Consider the following 16,696-nt stretch of genomic DNA (forward strand, 5'->3'; position numbering starts at 1 on the left):
ATAATTTCCTAACTGAAGTAGTGCGTCTTAAGGACCCAATGTATAGGTGTTGAGTAAATAGTCATTTTCTTCTGGCTCCTGTCCTTATAGGTAGGCCTCAAGCTGCTGAAGTTCACTTGGGTAGACCCCAAAGCCTATTTGCTGCCCTCAGTGTAACTCTGAAGCTTTGTCTCTCTCTTGGTGGTTTCCCTTATGTTCTGTGGATTCATATTCCGCAGCTATAATAATGCAGGTCTGCAGTAACCCAAATTGTTGGAAGTGTGTCTTGAATCCTCTCTTTTCTAAAATACTCATCTGGTTAACAATGAGACATTAAGACCAGCCTCCATGAGAGACTTTTTATGTTTATCCTTGTCAACCCTGACTCATCTTCTGCCATCTTCAACTTTAACCAAATTTTCATCTTTTACCCTAACCTCAGACCCTGCTTCTTACCTCTGCCATTTCCCCCACCCTCCTTCTTTTCATAAGTCCATACAATTTCTTCCCTTTTGGCCTTCATATTTCTGCACCAAGTCCCTTACTGTGTCCACAATTCTTATCCTCTTTCCCCAATCTACCATCCAACTCTCTCCCCTCTTCTAATGCATCCTTAATCCCAACCCCACCAAGGGAAAACATGTTAAGAGCATCTCAAAACTCAAAAGGCCCCTTTATTACTTATCTATTAAAACTATTACATTTCTTTATTCAATTTTATTAAGTTTTTAAAAATATATCAATAAATCAGTAAATCTGAATCTGCCTTTCTATCTATAGGGAAAAATAGCTGGTACACAAGCTGGTACACCAGAAATCCTAGTAACTCCTATTATATTGCGTAGCCATAGTATTGAGCAATTTCCATATCTTTCTCTCTCTGAACAAAAAACTGCACTTTCCCCAAAGACGTGTATTTGGCAGCATTCTCACGCTCCTGTTGAGCCTTCCTCTTCATGGCCTCACGCTCTGGTCTCTGCTCTTCTGTGATGGGCTTTGACATCACTGGCTCAGAAACATTGGGCTTCCTCCACGGAATTGGTTGAGAGGAGAAGTCTTGGAGTAGAAACTGGTTTTGAGGCTTGGGTGGGGACTGGAGCTTGGTCCCAGCAGTGGGAACAAGGTCCCGTTGGAAAGAAGTGCAAGAGGGTGTTTTGTAGGGTGCAGGCCCCGAAGCAGCAGACCGAGGAACACTAGGCCGGGTAGGGTTGGGTAAACCTGGCTGGGTTGGGTTGGTCGAAATTGGCAAAACTTGTCTGGCAGAGCCTGCCCAGGATGCTTTGGCAGGAGTTGGCCACGATGAATTGACTGCAATACGTTGTGCTGAGCTAGTAGTACCAGACCGGGGAGGATGAGGCACAGAAGGCTGATGTGAGGCCAGAGACTGTGTCCTCTGAGGAACAGGTCGAGTTGGAGGCTTCTCTGTGGTCAGAAAAGGCAAAGGGAACAATTTGACCTTCCCAGGAGGTGGCAGCTCGTATTGGGATGGAGAGGAACGCTCTTTCTCAGCACTGCCTTCTGCTTTCTGGGTTTTGTCTTGAGTTTTCTCAGGATTTTTTCCCTCATGTGGAGTATCCTGCCATGGTTTGAGCGCTGGGGGTGGCCAGTGTTCTTTCATGTTGTTTGAGCATCCCAGGGTCTGGGAAGAAGAAAGTCCAGTTTTCTTGTCAGTCTTCTTCCCCAGTGCATGAAAAACCTGCACAGACTCCAGCATGTGCATGCCCAGGCAGCTTCGAGGCTTTTTAAAGTTCTCTTGGCTAAGCTCAGGTTGATTTTTCTTCCGTTTCATCTTGGAAATGGTTGGCTTTTCTTCTCCCTTGACTTTATTGATTGACTGCTTACTCTCTTTAGCCTTCTTGGAGTTGTTTTCTCTGGCCCTTTTGGTCTTTTCCTGCCCATGGCCCTTAGTTTTGCTGATTGTGCTGGATGCCGTTTTCTGAGCTTTGCTGTTAGAAGTCTTGGCAGTAAGAGCCTTGTCACTGGCTGCAGCATTGCAAACAACCAGTTCTTCCTCTAACAGACACTCTGGGTTCTTTGGCTGGGTTTTGGTCTTGGGAACATCACTGATAGGCTCGGAGGCTTTGTATTTGTTCTTCCTGGTTTGCTCAGAGGGACCCTTTATCACGCTTGAGTTTTCCTGTATGTGATTTCCATTGATGGCTTTGGTATCTATGGCTTTGGTTGCCTTGGGACTTTTCGATTGATGAAGGTCCTTCAAGGAATTGAAGAGCTGGGGGAGGTGAACATCCTCCACCAGTGTAGCAATATCTGCAAGACCACTGCTAGACTCCATCTCATTATCAAATGTCCCTTGGTCCTCAAGACCCATGCTGTTTTTTTGCAGATCAGCATTTTCAGAACAAGACTGCTCCTCTTGGCCAAGGAGGTCAACACAGGCCGGAAGCTGGTGAATATCGGGGATTTGTAAGGGGAGGAGTGGAGAATCTTGATTTTCTATTGTGACCTGGTAGGCATCCAGAGGCTTTGAAAGCTTGGTTTTAATCTCATCCAAATCTGTTTGTGCCTGGCTTGGAGCTGGAGGCAGTGCAAGGACATTGCCAGAATTCTGGACTGGAGCTGTCATTGAAATATCTCCAAGCTCAGGTGGTGGGTTGCCCTCAAGTATCTGGATATATCTGCTACTGCAGGACTTGGAGAATTCTGGAGTTTCTGGAAGAAAAAATGTCTGACTTGGAAGTTGCAATCCCAGGGAAGTCTCCATCCCCAGGGAAGTTTCCATCACTACAAAGGAATAGAGGAAGAAGTCAGTTCCTGGTAAGTGAGATGCTCTCCCTAGACAGCAACAATGGGCAAAGGATTTCTATAAGCTTATTTTAAGCACCATGGACAGGACCTTGCATTAGTAAATAGAAGGCTGGTGTTCTGGTTTTGAGGAGTGATCATTTGATGTCATTGCTTCTTGGCTTCTTTGTATATCATAGGATCATTATAATTCAAATAGTATGAACATGATTTTAAAATTATGAAATGTTGTATAAAGGCTAGCATCCTCACCTGGGGTCCTTTAATTCTCTCCCCTCTGCTAAGAATAAGAACACTTCACCCCTGGTTGAGAGGAGTAGAGTGTTTCTCCAAGAATGTATAAGCAAGGACAGATTTCGAGCTTGCTTGCTTTTGTACAGGATCTCTGAACACAAGATCTTAAATCCTGGTGTACATTGAGGAAGTGAGGGAGAGTTAAAATAACACAATTGCAGTAAAGAGTTCTGAAATGCCTTCCTAAAGAGACTAAAGTGATGGATCATGAAAGGGAGTTAATTGTAGTGTGGTGATGCAGGGGATGGGATCATCTAGAGCAGTGAAAAATGTAGTATCCCTCAGGATGCTCTGTGGTTTCTCTTACACATAGCATAAAAGGCCATTAGAGTGTGCCACCTACATTGGGTGTTCTTTGTGTACCCAGAATCTGAAAACATTGGAGAGCACTTAATGAGGGTAGCAGTTAAAGTCCCAGGGCTTAAATTCTACCTGACTGTGCACCCACCACTTTCCTGCTGCAGATTTGACCTCCCTGCTGAATGCTGAGCTTATTCCACTCCCTTCTGGCTTACTGTACTCACCTTGAAAATTTGCTTCTGTCATGGGTTGAGCAGACACAGAGTAGTAAATTCTGGAGGTCAAGGCTGGTGGTAGGCCATTTGTGGGTTGAACCTCCTTGAGCGCCGTCACCATTTCTTGTTGAGTGGCAGAAACCCTGCCTCCTGTGTAGGACACGGAGCCATAGGACTGCAGGCAGGAGCCATGGTCTCCAGAGAGTAAGGGCCCCAGTGTTGCTTGATTATAGTAATATATCTGGCTCCCTTCCTGGTAGGGAAGTGACAGGCTAGTTCCTTGGTTTGGAATCTGAGATGGTGTTCCCTGAACAAGGCTGGCAGACAGTGATGGATACAGAGGGATCATGGTATTGGTGTCTGAAGTTTTATCATATTGGGCTGACATGGGCATGGAGGAAACAGCCATGTCCTGATCCATGACAGTGACAGTGAAGTCACCAAGGGTAGATGACGTCTTTTCAGTGCTTCCCATGATGTCCCATTCAAAAATACCTGGATAAGAAGCAGCTGAAATGGAGTTCTGGCTCTGGCCAGAAGCTCCAGACAGCATGGTTGTGCTGGAATGTTGGTAAAGGTAGGCACTACCCACGAGTGGTTGGAAAGAAGTGCCAGAGGCTGATGGCAGTAGCCATGCCGAGCTGACGGCTGGTACAGAGACCCTGGAGAGGTTGCAGACACTGCCTGTTAGAGGAGCCACATTGCTCACCACAGGAAGAGAGAGCTGCAGAGAATTTGGAGTTCCAAGCAAAGATGGATTTTGGAAATTTTCTGTAGGAAACAAGAAGGTGATGAAAATTCACTCAGACTGATAAACTTTCACTGTATTTGAGGAACAGATCTTAAGATTGCAATCATGAAAGCTCTAACACCAGTACTCATTGAGATACCAAATATCAAACTGTTTATGATGGTTTTAACGGCTGGAGCAGTTGGGTATTGTTCTGTATTACCTGCCTGTGCTCCCAGCTTGGTCCCAGACATGCAGAAGATCCAAGTAGTCTGGTTCATACATTGTTCTCTAGGCTAGAAGCAACCTTCTCCCTGCCTCATCTTCCCCTTGAGCCTACACCACTGTTGACCCATGTAGCATTCCCTGGATTTGAAGCTCTCTAGAATGAGGAAGTCCTCAGATAACTTCTGTCTTAATACTTATTTTATGAGTGAGGAAGCTGAGAGTCGGCAGTGTGGGGTGACTTGTTCAAGTTCTCCTGTTTTGTTTGCAGCATTACCAGGTTATAGGGCCTAGGCATCATAACTTCCTTGACAGACTGTTTCTCTGAGCAGTAAACTGTGAGAAACTTGGAGAGACAGAGCTTTTAACAAAGGCATGTTTTGGGTTCATTTGAAAATAGTACAGCTCTTGCCATTATAATCTTCTGCATGTCATTTTGCTTGTGAAATCTATATGATATTTCCTAGAATTGATAAATAGCCCAGTCCAGTTGGTAAACCCTTTTCAAGTTTAAGTCAAAATGAATACCTGCTAGGCAGTTTCTCAAAAAATGTTTTTTGAAAGAAGAAAGTTACTTAATCTCTGTGAGCTTCTGGTTCCTCATCTATAAAGTGGTTGTATTAGAAATAATAATTCATGAATGAATAAGGTGATATATGATTTACATGGAGGAAGAGATAATAAGTTCTGGAAAGGTAGACATACATACTGATAACGAAAAATATGTTTCAGAACTAAAAAGAAATATATAGATGTTAATGAAACCTGAGGTATGTAACAAGCATCAAAACATAAGAAATTTACTAATAAGGAATTTCTTTACCATACGTGCAATAATATGAAAATGAACATTGCTACTCTACTCTGTTTTAGTGAATACTATTAAGCCAAAGCAGCCTACCATAGCAGATGATTTTGAATGAATTTCTAACTAGTACATACAAATAAAAATATATTAATAAAAATTGCCTAGCAAGCAGTAAAATGAAATAAATGTGAATGTACAGGTAGCCACTGTCTATGTAGACAGATATTTCAATAAAACAGGTACAAAGCAGAGAGCAAAATAACAAATGTCAAGGAATTCCGTTGTCATGCTCAGTCAGGTTTCTCTGACAATCACTTGCCAAGCAGTAAAAAAGATATTCATCCTAAAGGAAATATATTTCAAGTTAATATAGCCACGTAACAAGCAGAGAAGAACACGTAACAAGTATCTTGAAGGTTTTTATATTCATCCATGAAACCAATTAGATTTAATCATCTTCAGCATCCTGGAAAATGTTACACCCAAGCCTAAAAGACAATCATCAGTGCTAGAATCTAATTTTTTTAAAAAAAATTTAATGTAGGGAAAGCCCAACAACCTCCATAACATTGTTTTAGATTAATGTGGGATTGGAGACCTGGGGGCTTGACTTTTTTTCCTTAAGTAGTTAAGGTCTAAAAACGTGATGACTATTGGCAAGCATGCTCTGCATTTAATAACTGTAAAAATGAAAAGTATCCTTTAACTGGGAATTTTTCCTGATGGGAATGAGTAGACATCACTTTTTTCAACTTAATTTTATTTTTAAAAAGTCAAACGTCTATATTGTTTAAAAATCACAATGACATAAAAAGCATACACTGAGGAGAAACTAAGATGGCGGCTAGCTGAGACAGGGCGAAAGAAACGCCTCCGTGAGAAACACTAGCTAAAAACCAGAAAGTGACCTAGAATACCGGTTACAGCGATGCGCCAGCTGGACGAGGGCTCCTAGCTCCAGAGGGGCCATATACTTGGTGAAACTGGGAGTCGACATTCTGAAAGGAGTGAGTAAGCTGGCTGGGAGACCCGCAGCCGCACGGCGGGCTGGGGAAGCCAGAGTTTAGCGTCTGGAGACTGGCTGGGTGTTTTTTTTTTTTAAAAAAAAAAGGGGGGAAAAATGCAGGAGTGCTTCCAGCCACGATTGTGGGAACCACGCAGTAAAACACAGCAAGAGGGGGCTGGGCTGGCCTCTCGGTGTCTGGCCGGGAAGATAGCCCGCAGCAGATACCCTGGGGTCCAGGGGAATGGATGGGAGAGCCAGAAGCAGAAAGAAACCCTGCGGCTAGCAGATGGCTCCCCGGAGGGCTGGATAAACTCCTGACCGGGGCCGTGCCCACAGCCCAGAGCCCTGCCAGTTGTCCCGGAGCTGGGAAGGAGAAACTGTGCAAGGATGAGGTGGCTGAGATGCCCCGTTTGGCCATTTTTGCCTCAGGCTGAGAGTGCCCCTGCACAGCCGGCAGCCCGGGGCTTCCCTTAAGGGATGGCGCACACTGGTGATGTAGCACAGTATTCCCTCGGCTGAGCTCCTGGAGGAGCACGGCTGGGAGGGGGGACCCTCTTGGAGAACCCAGGGACACTACACGAAGTCCAGTGGTTTGTGGATCAGCGAGAGAGATGGTCTGGGGCTGAACTGAAATGAAGGCTTAGACTCTTGTGGCGGCCTTGAATCTCCGGGATCCTGGGGGATTTGAACATTAAAACTGCCCTTCCTCCCTGGCCACTCATACACACGCCCCACATTCAGGGCGGACGGCTCCAGCAACACACCCAAACTGAATTCTCCAACTGAACCCACAAGAATCATTTCCCCACACACCACGGGAACAAGGTTGAGAACTGACTTGAGGGATATAGGTGACTCACAGATGCCATCTGCTGGTTAGAGAAAGTGTACGTCACCAAACTTCCTGAAAAATTAGATCGATATCCCTTTTTCTTTACAACTTGAAAGAACCCTATCAAGCAAAACAAATGACAAGAGGCCAAAAACAACAGAAAATCTTAATGCATGTGATAAAAACAGAAGATATGGAGAATCCAACTCCAAACACACAAATCAAAACATCGGAAGATACACTGTTCCTCGCAAAATTAATCAAAGAACTAGAATCGAGGAATGAAAACATGGCAAAGGATTTAAACGACATCAAGAAGACCATGGCCCAGGATATAAGTAACATAAAGAAGACCCTCGAAGAGCATAAAGAAGACATTGCAAGAGTAAATAAAAAAGTGGAAGATCTTATGGAAATAAAAGAAACTGTTGGCCAAATTAAAAAGACTCTGGATAGTCACAATACAAGACTAGAGGAAGCTGAACAACATCTCAGTGTCCTAGAAGCATACAGAACAGAAAATGAAAGAACAAAAGAAAGAATGGAGAAGAAAATCAAAAACATCGAAATGGAACTCAGGGATACGATAGATAAAATAAAACATCCAAACTTAAGACTCATTGATGTCCCAGAAGGGGAAGAGAAGGGTAAAGGTCTAGAAAGAGTATTCAAAGAAATTGTTGGGGAAAACTTCCCCAACCTTCTACACAATATAAATACACAAAGCATAAATGCCCAGCTAACTCCAAATAGAATAAATCCAAATAAACCCACTCCAAGACATATTCTGATCAGACTGTCAAATACTGAAGAGAAGGAGCAAGTTCTGAAAGCAGCAAGAGAAAAGCAATTCACCACATACAAAGGAAACCACATAAGACTAAGTAGTGACTACTCAGCGGCCACCACGGACATATTTAAAATTCTGAGAGAGAAAAATTTCCAACCAAGAATACTTTATCCAGCAAAACTCTCCTTCAAATTTGAGGGAGAGCTTAAATTTTTCACAGACAAACAAATGCTGAGAGACTTTGCTGATGAAAGACCTGCCCTACTTCAGATTCTGAGGGGATCCCTGCTGGAGGAGAGACAGGGAAAGGAGAAAGAGATATAGAGAATTTTAACAGACATATATAGTACCTTACATCCCAAATCACCAGGACACTCATTTTGCTCTAGTGATCACAGATCTTTCTCTAGAAGGGACCATAAACTGGGACCTAAAACAAGCCTCAAGAAATTTAAAAAAAAAAGAAAAGAAAATTGAATATACTCAAAGCACATTCTCCAACCACAATGGAATACAAATAGAAGTCAGTAATTTTTGAACTGTAATTCCACTATTTACATCCTACATGATATAAAATACACAAACTCTAAGGACAAATCAGTGGTTTTGAACTCAATGTAAAATATGTAATTTTGGACAACTATATAAAGGTGGGGGAATGAAGGAGTATAGGAACATAGTTTATGTGTCCTATTGAAGTGAAGGTGGTATCAAAGAAAAACAAGATTGATACGGATTTAAGAGGTTAATTTTAAGCCCCACAGTAAACAGAAAGAAATTATCAGAGAATATAACCATAGAGTTGAAAAGTAGAGTTTGGGTTAAGAGAAATGGGGGAAGGGGCAATGGGGAGTTAAGAAATGAGTGTAGGGTTTCTGTTTGAGGTGAAGGGAAATTTCTAGTAATGGATGGTGGGAAAGAGCATTATAACATTCTAAACATGATTAATCCCACTAATGAAAGGCTAGGGAGGGGGTGGAATGGGAAGATTTAGGCTGTATATATGTTTCCACAACTGAAAAAAAAAAAAGATGACAATTGAATGCTAAGGATGAACTTGGATGGGACTGGAGGATAGAGAACAGGTGGCTCAAAGGGACACAGTTGAGACATAAGGAAAAGAAAATATAGAATGTAAGCTTTGTATCATTGTTGAATCTATTGTACTTTGCTGCACTTAATGGGGTTGCATAAAAGAATGTTCTTGTTCATGGGAAGTGTATACATGAATTATAGTGTATGTTCAAGGATGTGTGCAACTAACTCTCATATGTTCAGAAGACAGAGCAATAGATGATGGATGATAGATAGGGTGGGAGGGAGGAAGGCAAAGAAATAGCAATGTGACAGCATGTTAAAGTTGGTGGATTGAGCTGTTGGGGGAGGGGGTCGGTATGATGGAATTCTGTGTATGGGGCTAGTATTATTTTTGCAGCTGTTCATATAACTTTGAATTTATTTCAAAAGAAAAAAAAAGCATATGCTGAAAACTGTTCCCTCCACCTCTCATTAGATAGTCATTTTATCATTTTCTTGTTTATAGACAGTATCATTTCTAAAACATTCTTCTAAGATGTTTATATTGAAAACTGTCAAGTGCCATTTGTGTTCAAAGAGGTCGTAAAAAACAACTGTTTTTTTAAAAAGTGAAAAAAATAAATGAGTGTGGTTATTCTGATAAGCTACTTTTTCTAGAGATAATCTAAGCATTTGCTGAAAAAAAAAAAACATTTCTCTCTCCTCTGAGTAGATTTCACTTTTGCTTTTTGCTTCAATTTTAAATCTTTGGTCCTCCTTCCATGTTCCACACTAACCGCCTCTTTTTTCCTTGCTAACTGCCGCCACACTTTCCATCTCCTTCATTCTGACATCTTCTTCTCCCTCTTGATTCCTGTTGGCTTCTGCTTGATGAAAAAACTCTTGAACCGACAGGGACAGGCATATCTGCCTCCTTATAAGCCCAGTTCTGTCTACTCTCTCTCCATATTTTCTCTTTTCACCTGGTTTAGATGGGAAACTCCACAACATGTGAATGTTACTTTTTGAAGCAGCACGAATTTGAAATTCTACAGTTGAAATATTAGTAGAGAGACACCATGTAAGATGAGACAGCTTTCCTCAGTATATATTGCTAGTTTTCCACACCGATTCAGTCTTCTCTCTGTTTCTCTTGAAATGCTCTTAAGAAGTCTTTGATTTTATTTACTATTTTCATGCCATTTCAAACTCAATATTAGAAAATGAACAGAGAACTAAGATCAACCAATCTAATATCCTAATTTAACAAACAAGGACATGGATTCTGAGTTTCAGTGACTTGTACAAAACTACACAAATAGTAAATGTCAAATCCAAACTGAAATTAGGTTTCCAGATTTCCAGTTCAGTATTTCCTCCCATTATTCCATGCTATGTTCTCTCTACTGTTACATTTAGGGGGAGACAAATTAGATGAAAAAACATTTTAAACAGTTTCTTTCCTTACCTGACATGATAAGAGAAGAGAAACACCAACTGTGGTGACAAGGGTTGAAGAGACGATGCTAGGTGGTGAATGAATGGCTGAAACTAAAGAGAGCATGTGTCCAGTAGGAAGGGCACTGGCCACTGGTCATGTGCGATGATCCAAATTTATTTACAGACAACTCCATGGAAACCCCAAGATTCTACCAGATGGTGGGGGGTTTGGTGGGAGAATGAGGTCACAAGTAGGCAATTTAAAGGTATATGATAGCCAATAGGGAGTTCAAATCCCCTGCAAGAAGATGGAGTTGGGTGGAGGGTAGGAGAGCTTTAACAGCACCTCCGTGGCCGAGCCGTGAGCAGGTGACATCCAACAAGAGAAACGTGGCTTTCCCACTTTTCCCTCATGCTCTTAGGTGAGAAAAATTAGCTCAACATTTCTTGTAAATGTTCATTAATATAATTAGCCAGTGGTTAATTACATTTTATATATTTTATGTATAGTTAGGTAGTTATCCTTAGGGAGGAAAAAAAGGGACGGCTTAGGTAGAGCAATAATAATTGTGAAACCATATCACTCTATCTGACTAGTGAACTTACTGCAGATTTTAAAGACCAAAGGAGGGATTATAAACCTGTTTTTGAAATGGGTTGATGAGTACAGTGAAGTTTGTTGAGTGCATCCTGCAGGGAAAAATGTAGTCCCAGGTTCTTCTCTGTTGGTATCTTCTTGGATCCCACCATCCTTTAGCTTGGTTGGGCTGGGCCAGCTTGGACTTCCATCTCTCTTCTCCCTTCCTTTTATTTCCCTTCGTCTTAGGCATTGTTTCTGAGGTAAGCCTTGATCTTGCGTTCTTATGTTCAAGGACGTTACTTCATGTTAATTTCCAGCAGCAGGAGTCTTCATTGAAAGCTTGATGCTTTACTAAATGGATTCTCCCCATGAAAAGCAGACACCAGAGAGCTAGCAGAAACAGATGACTGCAAATCCTCCCTCTTCTGGCCTTTGGTCGCCATTCTTTTATCTATGATTTTCTACCTCTGGCTCCTGGGATCAGGCAGGCATCCTTCCATCCCACTCTTTAATGCAACACAGGCATTTGGGATACTTTTCCCATCCTTCCTTATAAATGTTCCCGGTGTGGCAGTTGCTGTAGCCTCCTCCCCCTTACAAACAGCCACCATGGAATGTTAGGCCTCTAGGATTCTCTGTCTGCCATACTTGGGTGCAAGGCCAGGCAACATGAAGTGTAGAAGAGAAAGAAGAGGACATTAGTGGAGAATAGAGACCAGGCAAGGTGAAGGGGCACAGGAGAAAAGTATTCACAGGCGTTTACTTGTTTCTGTAAATAACAAATCTACACGCTTTGCTCTCATGTTGTAAATGTTAAACTATTTTTGTATTAACAGAACTTAGACAAACCAGTATTTTTAACTTTAGCTAGATAGTCTGGCAACTGCTGTGAATTCTGTAAACTAAAAAGAATACTCTTAAATGTATTTTTGTCATCTTGTTTTATGTTACATTACCTCCTTTATGTCATTCCTTGGTATGTTTGTAGAACATATAAAAGGTTTTTAAATGCTCTGGTTGTCTATGTGTTCATCTATGTGTTTTTTCCTTGTCAATGTATTTTTTGTTAATATTTCTGTGATAACGTATATATAACATAAAATGTCCATTTTAACCACTTTCAAGTACATAATTTAGTGGTATCCATCAAAAGACATTACCAAAACTTTTCCATCACCCTGTACAGAAATTCTGTACCTGTTAAACTAACTCCACATTACCCACCACCCTGCCCCTGGTAACCGGTAATCTATTTTCTATATATATACATTTGCATGTTCTAATTATTTCATATAAATGATCTAATACAATATCTGTCCTTTTGTGTGGCTTATTGCACTCAGTATGACGTTTTCAACGCTCATCCATTTTGTAGTATGTATCAGAACTTCATCCGTCTTCACAGCTGAAGAAGATGCCATTGCGTGTATATGACACATTTTGTTTATGCACTCTTCTGTGAATGGACACTTGGGTTGCTTCCACATTTTGGCTGTTGTGAATACTGCCACTATGAGCATTGGTTTACAAATATCTGCTTGAATATCTACTTTTAATTCCTCTGGGTATATGCCTTGAAGTGGAATTGCTGGGTCATATGGTGATTCTGTGTTTAACTTTCTGAAGAACTGCCAAACTGTTTTCCACAGTGGCTGCCTCATTTTACATTGCCACAATATACAAGGGTTGCTGTTTCTCTGAAAACTTGCCAACACCTGTTATTTGCCTTTATTTTTTAAGATAATAGCCATTCTGGTGGGTTTGAAATGGTATATTGTGGTGGTTTTTCTTGTCTCTATTTATTTCAATGCATTTCCAATTGTTTGATTTTTTTAATATATATAGATAGATAGATTCTTCACATACCATACTACTATCCTAAGATCCAAAGTGTACAGTCAGTTGCCCATGATACATCACACAGCTGTGCATCCATCACCACAATTAATTTTTTTTCAATTTTTAGAACATTTTTAATACTCCAAAAAAGAAATTAAGACAAAAAAAGGAGACTCAAATTCTCCCATACCTCTAACCACACCCCCTCCATTATTGATTCATAGTTTTGGTGTGGTACATTTTTTACTGTTGATGAAAGAATGTTAAAATATTACTAACTGTAGTATATAGTTTGCAATAGTTATATATTTTTTTCCTATATGCCTCTCTGTTATTAACTTCTAGTTATAGTGTCATACATTTGTTCAAGTTTGTGAGAGATTTCTTGTATTTGTGTAGTTAATCACGGTCATGTCCACCACAAGATTCACTGTTTTACACATTCTCATCTTTTAACCTCCAACTTTCCTTCTGCTGACACACATGGCTCTGAACTTATCCTTTCCACCACCTTCACACACCTTTCAGCACTGTTAGTTATTTTCACAACATGCTGCCACCACCCCTGTCCATTTCCAAATGTTTAAGTTCACCTTAGTTGAACATTCTGCTCATAATAAGCAACGCTCCCCCTTCTTTAGCCTCATTCTATATCCCGGTAACTTAAATTTCATGTCTATGAGTTTACATATTATAATTAGTTCATATCAGTGAGATCCTGCAATATTTCCCTTTTTGTGTCTGTCTTATTTCACTCAATAGGGTGCCTTCAAGGTTTCTTTATCAACCCCTTTCTTTTCAGATGTTTTTGTTCACACACCATACATTCCATCCTAAGTAAACAAATGTTGGTTCTGTATATAATCATGTATTTATGTATTCAGCAAGATTGCCACTATCTATATAAGGACATCTCTGTTTCTTCCCCAAAGAGGAGGAAGAGTCGAAGGCAGAAAGACAAAAGAAAAAGAAAAGAGAGAGAAATAAAACAACAAAAAACATGGCAGCTAGAAAGCAACAAATGGAAAGATAGCATTAACCTGAAGGAGAATAAAGAGTCAGACAACGTAGCCAATGCCAGGAGTCCCATCTCCTTCCCCTATCCACCACATGCATTTATCTTTGGTATATTGCCTTTGTTATATTAAAGGAAGCATAGTACAATGTTTCTGTTAATTACAGTCTCTAGTTTGCATTGATTGTATTTTCCCCCCAATCCCACCCTGTTTTTAACACCTCGCAATGTTGCCATTCATTTGTTCTACATCATGTAAAAACATATTTGTACCTTTTATTACAATCGTTGAGCACCCTAGGTTTCCCTGAGTTACACAGTCCCAGTCTTTATCCTTCGTCTTTTGTTCTGGTGTCCCACATGGGCCCAGCCTTCCTCTTTCAACCATATTCGCAGTCATCTTTGCTCAGTGTACTTACATTGCTGTGCTACTATCTTCCAAAATTGTTTTCCAAACTTCTGACTCCTGTCTTTTCTTTTCTGTTTGCAGAGCTTCATTTAGAGTTTCCTGTAGAGCAGGTATCTTGTTCACAAACTCTGTCATTGTCTGTTTGTCTGAGTATATTTTAAGCTCTTCCTCCTATTTGAAGGACAGTTTTGCTGGATATAGGAGTCTTGGTTGGTGGTTTTTCTCTTTCAGTATCTTAAATACATCACCCCACTTCCTTCTTGCCTCCATGGTTTCTATTGAGAAATCCACACATAATCTTAACAAGCTTCCTTTGTTTGTGATGGATTGCTTTTCACTTGCTGCTTTCAGGATTCTCTTTATCTTTGATGTTTGATAATCTAATTATTAAGTGTCTTGGCAGAAGTCTATTCGGATCTATTCTGTTTGGGGTATGTTGCACTTCTTGGATCCATAATTTTATGTCTTACATAAGACATGGGAAATTTTCATTGATTATTTCCTCTATTATAGTTTCTGCCCCTTTTCTCTTCTCTTCTTCTGGGACACCAATGACATGTACATTCCTGCTTTTCATTTTGTCCTTAAGTTCCCAGAGATATTGCTCATATTTTTCCATTCTTCTATCTTTTCTTTTGTGTAGGCTTTCAGGTGCTTTGTTCTCCAGTTCCTCAGTGTTTTCTTCTGCCTCTTGAGATCTGCTGTTGTGTGTTTCCACTGTGTCTTTTGTTTTGTTTTGTGCCTTTCATTTCCATAGATTCTGCCAGTTCATTTCTCGAACTTTCAATTTCTACCTATGTACGCCCATTGTTTTTGTTATACAGTCCATCTCTTTTGCCATATCCTCCCTTAACTTTCTGAATTGACTTAGTATTCTGTTTATTTAAGTTACTGTATCTCAGTTGAAGTGTAAGTTTGTTCCTTTGCCTGGGCCATAACTTCATTTCTCTCAGTGTAGGTTGTAGTTTTCTGTAGTCTAGGCATGGTTTCCTTGGTTACTCCAATCAGGTTTTCCCAGATCAAAATGGGCTCTGGTCCCAGAAGGAAGAACTATTTAGTATCCGGTTTCCCTGAGGGTGCATCTTAAAAAATTGCTACATCCTTCGAGGCCTCAGGTCACTGTGCTTTTCTGCCCAGCAGGTGGAGCCTGTCAGCCTGTAACTCCAGAGTGGTATAAGGAGGTGTGGCGCATGGCTGTTTTCCCCCAGGCTCTGAGGTCTGGTTCTGAATGGAAGGCAGGTAGTAGAGCTCGGCCCCACCTTTCCTCTTAGGGAAGGTAGACCCCTGGAGAAGGTCATTAGCCTTTGAATGGTCTCTGCCTGTGCTATCTCCACCATTGTCTGGGTCAGAGTACTGAGAGCTGAAAATTGCTGAGGCTTTCCCTACTGAGCGGAAACAGGGACAGAACGCCCCCTTGAGGGCCAAGCTGCGGCCACCCTCCAGATCTCCAAAGTCAGTCTTCACCCAAAGCTTCTGCTTGTTGGGGATTCATATGGAGCAGCCAACACTTGTTAATTAAAACCCCAGTTGGAGCTCAGCTGTCCTGTATTTGCTCGCTCAGAGAGAGCTGCTCTGTGTCTCCATAAGGCTTTGCAGCTCGGGCCATGCGAGGAGGGTGTGCCCGGTTTGGATCTGCAGTTTTTACTTACAGATTTCTTGCTGTGGTCTTGGGCATTCCTCTCAGTTCAGGTTGGTGTATGATGAGTGGATGGTCATGTTTGTCTCCCTGCAGTTATTCTGCATTAATTACTAGCTGTTCCTGATTGCTTATTAGTTGTCCCAGGGGGACTAACTAGCTTCCACTCCTCTCTATGCTGCCATCTTTGTATCTTGTGGTTTCGATTTACATTTCCCTAATGGCTAATGATGCTGAGCATCTTTTCACATGGTTTGTGTCCATTTGTGTATCTTCTTTGGAGAAGAGTCTGTTCAAGTCCTCCGCCCATTTTTAAATCAGATTTTTTTGTTGTTGTTGAGTTGTAGTAATTTGTTATAGTTTTTGGGTATTAAAACCTTAACAGATACATGATTTCCAAATATATTCTCCCATTCTGTAGGCTGTCTTTTCACTGTCTGAAAATGTCCTTTATCATGCAAACACATTCATTAAATTTTTTTGAAGTACAGTTCATCTAGTTTTTCTTTTGTTGCTCTTGTTTTTGGAGTAAAGTCTAAAAATCCATTTTCTTATACAGGATCCTGAAGATATTTCTCTATGTTTTCCGCTAAGAGTTTTATACTTTTAGCTCTTATGTTTAGGTTCTTTTTCCGTTTTGAGTTAATTTTTTATATGGTGTCAGGTAGGAATCCACCCTGATTTTTTGCATGTGATTATCCAGCTTTTCCAGAATCATTTGTTGAGTAGACTCTTCTTTCCTCTTGAATGGACTTGGCTTGTTTGTCAAAAATCAATTGGTCATAAATGTGAAGGTTTATTTTTGAAGCCTCATTTCT

General features: G+C 40.9%; 2 protein-coding genes across 2 annotated transcripts in view; one reads left to right on the forward strand and one right to left on the reverse strand.

Moving 5' to 3' along the window:
* LOC119512632 (GC-rich sequence DNA-binding factor 2-like) overlaps positions 1–16,696 on the forward strand; it is a 935,299-nt gene that overhangs the window by 42,497 nt on the left and 876,106 nt on the right. The gene's annotated exons all lie outside the window — the stretch shown is intronic.
* LOC119512742 (uncharacterized protein C2orf78-like) lies at positions 753–4,535 on the reverse strand. The gene is made up of 3 exons (XM_037807572.1): positions 4,505–4,535; positions 3,561–4,322; positions 753–2,721 (listed from the first exon to the last, which is right to left on the reverse strand). The coding sequence occupies exons 1-3, from the start codon at positions 4,533–4,535 to the stop codon at positions 812–814; spliced, it is 2,703 nt and encodes a 900-aa protein (XP_037663500.1). The 3' UTR covers positions 753–811.

This window comes from Choloepus didactylus, chromosome 17 (genome assembly GCF_015220235.1).
Source record: "Choloepus didactylus isolate mChoDid1 chromosome 17, mChoDid1.pri, whole genome shotgun sequence".
In the NCBI taxonomy this organism is placed as follows: Eukaryota; Metazoa; Chordata; class Mammalia; order Pilosa; family Megalonychidae; genus Choloepus; species Choloepus didactylus.